The 8183-nt window shown below is 51.5% G+C and overlaps 2 protein-coding genes across 2 annotated transcripts; one reads left to right on the top strand and one right to left on the bottom strand.

The window, feature by feature from the left end:
* Nucleotides 1-358: 358 nt before the first annotated feature.
* On the bottom strand, nucleotides 359-1776 carry SPBR_07244 (uncharacterized protein; the record flags this gene model as incomplete). Its single annotated transcript, XM_040765498.1, has 2 exons — nucleotides 359-1657; nucleotides 1750-1776. 2 exons carry the CDS (start codon nucleotides 1774-1776, stop codon nucleotides 359-361), a joined length of 1326 nt encoding a protein of 441 aa, XP_040616006.1.
* Nucleotides 1777-4581: 2805 nt separating this feature from the next.
* Nucleotides 4582-7748, top strand: SPBR_06510 (uncharacterized protein; the record flags this gene model as incomplete). Its single annotated transcript, XM_040764766.1, has 7 exons — nucleotides 4582-4836; nucleotides 4966-6528; nucleotides 6613-6706; nucleotides 6763-6812; nucleotides 6891-7245; nucleotides 7307-7611; nucleotides 7704-7748. The coding sequence occupies 7 exons, from the start codon at nucleotides 4582-4584 to the stop codon at nucleotides 7746-7748; spliced, it is 2667 nt and encodes an 888-aa protein (XP_040616005.1).
* Between the last annotated feature and the right edge of the window lie 435 nt (nucleotides 7749-8183).

The following is an 8183-nucleotide window of genomic DNA, read 5'->3' as shown; positions in this document are numbered from 1 at the left end:
TAACGGCTGACCAGTACTCTTAGTACTCCGCGAGACGCGCGAAGGATGCGAGGGGGTTCACTAGCCAGCAAACAGACCTGGGCCAGGCCAGATTCGGGAGCCGGCCAACAGCAAACTTCCATACGATCCCACGCGCAAATTTCCCACGTAATGGCCAAATCTAGTGTACGAAATACTCTCCCGTACAACAATAGTAAAGGGTGGGTGGGCTCGGCTGGACATGACCGATGGCATGAGAAAGTGGGAGGAATGGGCGGAAAGCGCGAGTACGTCGACAAACAAACGGCCAAATGTGTGAAGTGGACTTTTTGTAATTACTTTGATTTTATTTTTCATTCTTTCTCTCACATTCAAATGTCTAACCGTTCTTGGGGCCAAAGAAGGACGTGATCCTCTGGCTGCCACTGCTTTTATCGTTTTGTGTCTTCTTGCTTGGTGTGCGAGCTGTTGCCTTGAATTTGCTGTTCCCTTTGCTTCCCATGGTATCCTGACGCTCTTTACCGCTGCTCGCCGTCACGGATACTGGTCGCGTGCCCATAGTGTTCTTCACGGGCGTCGTAGGTATTGGCGCTGTGGCAGGAGGAATCGCATCCTCCGTAGGAGCCACGACCTTTGCTCTCTTCACCGGCTGCTCGGCATCAACCTCTCCGCCTTCTGCCTCTCGCTTCGTTTGCTTTTCTTCCTTCGACGCCATCCCTCCTCGGAAGAAATTGGCAATATTTGCCTTGTTGCTCTCGCTGGCCACCGGCACGATGAAGCTTGGCGAGCTGTGCCCGGCTTTATTGACGTCCTTGCTCACTACGTCCACGATTAGAGCCGCGTCGTCGTCTTCCGCCATTCGGGGCCACGGCCGGAGCAGCGTCTGCAGCTCGTTCGACCACGCGTCGCGCGTCGGGTCCAGCCACATCTGCAGCTCGCGTGACTGGTAGTCGAACACAACAGGCATGCGGTCGTGCAAAAACCGCAGCGACTTGTTAGAGTCCGTCGTGATGATTGTGTATGAATACGTCTTCGTTCCGGTGCCGTTTTTACCGCCCTCGCCGTCCTCAAACACTACACTGTCCCACAGCCCGGCCAGCAGGAGCGGCAGTCCATCTCGCCTCCGGATGTAGTGTGGCACGCGCTCTTTGGGTCCCGTTTTGAGCCATTCGTAGAAGCCCTGCGCCACGACAATGCACCGCTTGCGTCCGCGCAGCGACGCCCACATGCCCGTACCGGCTGCGAGCGAGTCGGCGCGGCAGTTGATTGTCTTGAGCATGGTCGAGTAGTCTGGACGTTTCTTCATCCAGAATGGCACAAGGCCCCACTTCATGACCTGTAGCTGGAGATGTACTTCGGCCTTCCGCTCGCCAACCTTGACTTTGTTGGTCGGTGTGCTTGGCTTGTCGGATTGCTTCCCAGGGAAGACAGGCCGGAGGATGATACCGTGGTAGCCCGGCGCAAAGTTGTACGAAGGTTGGAATATGGCATCGCCTCCATTGGAAGAATCCGCATCTCCCAATACCTCTGTATCGTGCGCGAGGTCATTTCCCTCAGCATTTTGGTGGTCCTGCTGCGCGTCATCGGAATCGTTCTGTCCCCACCCTCCGTGCTGGTCGTGGAAGTCGTCGGCAGGCAGGCCGTGCTCCAGCAAGACGTCGTGCACCTGGCCATAGCGCTGGGAATGTTAGCACGACAACGCACTGGATACTGGCACACATTGAAGCTTGAGAAGAACCGGCCGAAGCATTCCATCAACTGTCAACATACCAGAGCTAGAACATATCGGCCACACATTGTCGTCACCTTGGTCTCTTACGTTGCCTATGTGTTGTGATTCCGGAAGCAATCTTTGTGTTCACTATTCTTCCGTGCGCACTTGCGCCGAGCTTCAAGCGATGACGCGCCTGCTTGAATACGCTAATAAGGCAAGGAGCACATAACCCTGTGTGGATGACTAATCAACACCGAATGTGAACATAAGTGTTTTTTTTGCCCCTTTGTTAATTTTGTATGGCTTTGGTTATTTGTTCCTCGTAAAGTATGTATTTCATTTTTGTTGAAAACGGCAACTTGAAATATGCGCGTTTTGGCATAAACGACAATGATTTAAGTGAAAGCGAAAGATGCAGAACTGCGTCCAGTCCCAACAATGATAATCGCAGGCACGGTAGCTCGATTTAGGCCGAGAAGAATGGATGTGGACCTGTATTTTTATCAGAATGAACACCAGAAAGTTATTATACGGAGACAGTTGAATCTTATCTGTGAAGATGTACTTACCTGTCATGCCATAGGTGCTAATCAAGAGGCCTTGGTCGGAAGACGTGTAGATGCTGGGGATGCTGTACGTCGTGGGATTTCTTTTCTACTGACCCATGATTTAGGCCACATTCCATGTACAGCTGGATGCCGTTGACTGATCGAACCACGTGGAGAGCGATTATTTACTCCCACAAGAGATATCTGCCATTTTCTGCGCAGGTGGAGATGGCAGCGACTCGCATCCTAGCGTTGTTAATGACGATATTTGTACCGCAGACACTGTCACTGTAACCCTGCACCATGATTTTAAAACCGGACAACATTAGAGTCAGTACTGATCCTTCCTTTATATGTCTCTCCTATTTCTCCTTTTGTTTCCCTTCCTTTTCATCTCCCATTTCTCGGGTATTCATCTACCATCTGGCGCTCACAACAGAGTCTTTGGTGGCGTCAGACACCGCCTTCATGTAAGCCACAACAGGACCATGTGATGTCAGCGAAACATAAATTGGTTGAATTGAGATCCAATACAGACTTACTTTATTTCGTTTACTCAGGCTACTTCCTTCTTTTTATCTATTTCTTCCAATTCTGTTGATCTGTACTGTTGTTGACGATCGACGGACTAGAAAGCTGGAGTAGACTTTGTCGTTCTTTATTTTGATGCTGATCGGCTGTTGCCATTATGCATTCCTGCCTCTCTGCTGCTCTTTCCATCTCGAGCCGTGAGTTCAAAGGGGAAAGAGTAACTATCGGGTATCTCCACAGAAATACTAATGTCAACAAAACACCGAATAACATTGGCCGATTAACGATAGTCTTATCGTAGGACTCTGCGAAAGAAAATGTTTTTCTCAGATATCTAGAGTTACGCTCAACTCAACCCCCCCCCCCCCCCCGTTTATTTTATTTCCATGTGCTTGTGCATTTGTCACCATTATACAGAGAAACGGATGTAACTGCAGTAACAGTAACGGCAACAACGGCGACAAGAAAATGTTGCGTTTGACCGCCACAGCCGCTTGGCGTCTGCACCTGACTTGACATTTGGCCCGACGGACCGTCCTCATACATACGAAAGGGATTCTGAACGAGTTAAACGGGCGTAAAATAAGTTTCTGTAAAACCACCAAGGCCGCCGCATGCCTCGATGGACAGTGACATGGTTTATTGCCGAGGAGTCCCTTTAGCCAAAGTACGTCTAAGTGGCTACTCCATTTCATACACTTCTTTCGCCCTCCGTGCCTTCGAAGGCGCTTTCGAGACCAAAATGCTGCTGTGATTGTGTGTTGATGAGTCATATTACCTTATTTTACGATAACGGGCCAAGGCGGGATCTGTGGCTACTTTTAATCATCGAGATCATTTTATGCCGCTAAGATGCACCGTGGTACCGATATTAGGGGGCAGATGATATTTATCCAGGCCCCAATGTAACCCTTTCTTAATTATAGGTATATAATATATCAATGACGCTGTGTTCCAGATGCTTTAAGTTGATGTTTTCCTTTGTTCAGCCGGCCTGCTAAATCGGATATCCATCCCGTCGGGGCAGATCCTTGTCTATATACTGCCTGTGAAGACCGACATACGTAAGAACGAACCGAAGGAGCGCAGTATTAGAAAACAATGTGTGCGAAAGCGGCCAGGAATTGGAACAAGCCGACAAGCTTTGGATCCGATCCAACAGGCCGGCAGTCGTGTATATTGTTATCAGGATAATCTGCTTGACAACGAGTCGCGAGGAGCTGCTCATAGTTGATTGTTGCTCCATGGAGCTGCACTGGTATGGTCAGTGTATTTCTCATGAGGTCCACGTTCGTTATATACACACTCTAGCTTATTGTAGCTGCCAAAGGACACATGCTTCCGACATATATACCGAGCTGGCTTTCTCGGTCTTTGCCTAAAACCTCCGCTCGCAGTCTACCACACACCCTCTACCGTCTATACTTATCTAAAATACCACCATTATCAATTTCGCACGTGTGGACCATCATTTGGGCTCAACAGTACCACTAGAACGGTCGTCAATATGGGCCAGCTCAATCAAGCTCTCCGCACTTTCCCCGGAACCGCGGAGACTGAATCCATGGCGAGCCACACAAATGGAGAGATTAGACAGGGAGGATGAGTGGTGGAAAATAAGCTCTGCCGCCTGCCAAAACAGCGGACAATGTCTGATAATTCAGAGGCCGATTGTTATTCATAAGTAGGCAGGACCTTCCAGTGCTTCCAATTTTGTCTTTGACCTCTGATGTTCGCTTTGTAGCTCGAGTCACACCCTTCGAGCAAATTTTTGCTCGCCCGATCTTGTCTTTCGTTCGTTTAGTCGTCATGGGCCTCATCACGCGCATTGCAACCGCCCTTGTTGCATACTCCTCGCTCTGGGTCCAACCATGCTTGGCCCAGGATTCGACTATTGTCAGCAAGTACAAAGATGATTCGACCAATATCACCTTTGGTATGTATGGCATCGATGCCATTGTCGATGCCAGCACCGGAGAGGTAGCCCAAGGGTTTTACAACTTTGGCATTGTCTTGCCTGACAATGCTCTGAAAAAGGATGCCAATGAATACATTGGAATTTTGGTAGGCCAACAGCCCAATACTATTAACAGTTACCTTTTTAATTTCACTTTCGTACTTCATCAAAGCCTTTTCATTTCCTTCGCTCTAAATTTGATCTTCACCATAGTGACTAACGTACCGCTTCTTCAGAGGTGTCAAAGCACAAACACATCGCTCACCGGCTGGTGTGGCATCTCACATGGCGACAAGGGCCAGATGACAAACTCCCTGCTGCTGGTGGCGTGGCCTTGGAACGGCCAAGTCATGACGACGTTCCGCTACGCAACGAAATGGACGATGCCCACGGAGTACACCGGCGATGCGAAGCTGACGCAGATCTCATCGTTTGTCAATGAGACCATGTTCGAGGTCATCTACCGGTGCCAGAACTGTTTCTCCTGGAAAACAACCGAAGCCACAACGCAGACTGTTAACACCACCTCTGGAACGCTTCTGTTCGGACGAGCACTGGCCGTGAGGGGCCCGGATGCGGCGAGCTGCCCGAGCAAGATGACGTTTGGATTCCACGACTCGGGGTACAGCCAGTACGGCGTTGATCTGACCAACGCCATTCACCCCTCGTACGCCTCATGGGCTGCAATGGCTACCCATGTCGTTTCCACCGACTGTGTCAACATCCCTGCTGCCACACCCACCCCGGAGCCAACATCATCTGGCACAGCATCGGCATCTGTTTCTGAGTCTGCCTCGGCCTCGTCGTCTGCTTCTGTTCCGGCTGCGACAACCGCAGTGCCGGCACCAACGCCGATCCCAATCGTGCCATGTAAACCAGCTCCGAACAAGACGTACGACTACATTATCGTCGGTGCTGGCGCTGCTGGTATTCCCCTGGCCGACCGCCTGTCGCAGGTTGGTAAATCCGTACTGCTGATCGAGAAAGGTCCGCCGTCGTCTGGTCGCTGGGGAGGCGTCATGCGCCCTGACTGGCTGAACAACACCAACCTGACGCGCTTTGACGTGCCCGGCTTGTGCAACCAAATTTGGGTCGACTCGGTTGGTGTTGCGTGCACAGATACGGAGCAGATGGAGGGCTGTGTGCTTGGAGGTGGTACGGCGGTCAACGCCGGCTTGTGGTGGCGTGCAAATCCTCTTGACTGGGACTACAACTTCCCCGATGGCTGGCGCAGCAAGGACATGGCAGGCGCTACGAGCCGTGTCTTCCAACGGATACCAGGCACGATTGCCCCGTCGATGGACGGTAAGCTCTATATGCACCAAGGCTTCGATGTTATTGCGTCGGGCCTAAATGCGTCGGGCTGGAACTACGTCATCCCCAACGACCATCCGGACCAGAAGAACCGCACATACGGTCACACCACGTATATGTTTTCCGGCGGAGAGCGCAGTGGCCCGATGGGTACGTATCTTGTCAGTGCTTCGCAGCGTGCCAACTTCAACCTGTGGATGAACACACCTGTGCGCCGCCTTATTCGCGACGGCGGCCACATTACTGGCGTGGAGCTCGAATGCACGTCCGACGGATACTCTGGCAATGTCTACGTGACGCCCAACACGGGCCGTGTCATCTCCTCGGCAGGTACCTTTGCATCTGCTAAGCTGCTTCTGCGCAGCGGTATTGGCCCGTCTGACCAGCTCTCTGTCGTCAAAAATTCGCCTGACGGCCCGACCATGATCAACGCAACCTCCTGGATCGATCTTCCGGTTGGCTACAACTTGAACGACCACGTTAACGTAAGTCGTTGTCTTTCTCTCTCGGGTGTCCACGAGGATAATGGGGATAAACATGCGCACGGATGTGTATACTGACTTTATTAGACTGACACGGAGATCTCGCACCCTGATGTGGTCTTCTACGATTTTTACGAAGCCTGGACCAAGCCCATCGTGTCAGATGAAGACAGCTACCTCAGTACGTAATACCCTCCAACTCTACGGATAGCACACGTTGATCTAACGGCATTGAAGAGAACCGCACGGGCATTCTTGCGCAGTCAGCACCCAATATTGGTCCCATGGTAGGTTCATATAAGTGCTTTTTTGTGACCGGACATGCCACATAATCAGCATGCATCTAACTTTTGGAATCCACATAGTTCTGGGAGGCCATCAAGGGCGACGACGGCATTGTCCGCCAGCTGCAGTGGACGTCCCGTGTGGAGGGATCCACTAACACATCCATGATCATGAGCCAGTACCTTGGTCGTGGCTCAGTGTCCCGTGGCCGCATGGTCATCACTCGTCGCCTGACCACGTTTGTTTCAGTCCCGCCGTATCTGCACGACGATCTGGACAAGGACGTCGTCATCAAGGGCATCCAGAACCTGCAGGCTGCGCTTAAGAATGTGCCCAACATCACTTGGATCACACCGGCGCCGAACCAGACCGTTGCGGAATACGTCAACTCGCTCCCCAACACGCCGGCCAAGCGTCGCGCAAACCACTGGATCGGTGAGTCGATGTACGGTTCAATTTTGATGACACCGTTGCAGTCGTTAACAGCGCTTTACAGGAACAAACAAAATGGGTCTTGATGACGGCCGTCTTGGCGGCACAGCTGTTGTTGACCTCGACACCAAGGTGTACGGCACGGACAACCTGTTTATTGTCGATGCTTCCATTTTCCCTGGCCACGTTACCGGAAACCCGTCGGCGGCGATCGTGACTGTGGCGGAGCGTGCCTTTGAGCGCCTTAGCTCGCTGCATGCGCCGGTCCTGGGTACGGAGGGCGCCCAGTGCGGTGGCAATACCTGGTCAGGAAGTTTCCAGTGCGAAGCCGGTCTCCAGTGCAGCTACGTCAACTCGACGCTGTCTCGCGTAAGTCAACAATTGGAGTGCAGAGAGCCGAGGAGCAGAGAACTACGTGTGTTGGTGGATAAATGCAAATACTAACCTTACTCGAAATGTAGTGCGATAAAACTGCAGCCAAGACACTTCGCCGTCTGCGCGTGTAAACATGGAACGTGCCAATAGTACACTATTCAAAGCACTCCACCATGACAGGTATTGTGAAGGCAGCATGCGATGCGGCTTGAAAGGAACCGCCCAACCTTCGCCGTGCATGTTATGTGAACGCCAAAATTAAAAATATGACACGCGAAAACAAAGAAACAAAGAAAAAGTACACCAAAAGAAAACTCGTAGTATCTGTGAAATACAGCGAATCCCAGTTAAAACTCCGATACTCCTGTGGATTGTGCCAACGACCAGGCCCATTTTGCCTCAGCGTAGTGGTGCTGCACGAACGACGTACAAAGATTAATGTGCATCGATAGTGACTAGATAGAGCGGTGCATCTTGCATTCGCTATGGTTATGTTTCCAGGGCGGCACGAGAGGAGACCGACCGTGTCGTGTGCAGCGATCACCTTCCTGGAACCCAAGGAGCTG

This window comes from Sporothrix brasiliensis, assembly GCF_000820605.1.
Source record: "Sporothrix brasiliensis 5110 chromosome Unknown Cont20, whole genome shotgun sequence".
Classification (NCBI taxonomy): Eukaryota; Fungi; Ascomycota; class Sordariomycetes; order Ophiostomatales; family Ophiostomataceae; genus Sporothrix; species Sporothrix brasiliensis.
This window is presented reverse-complemented; position numbering and strand designations above follow the sequence as displayed.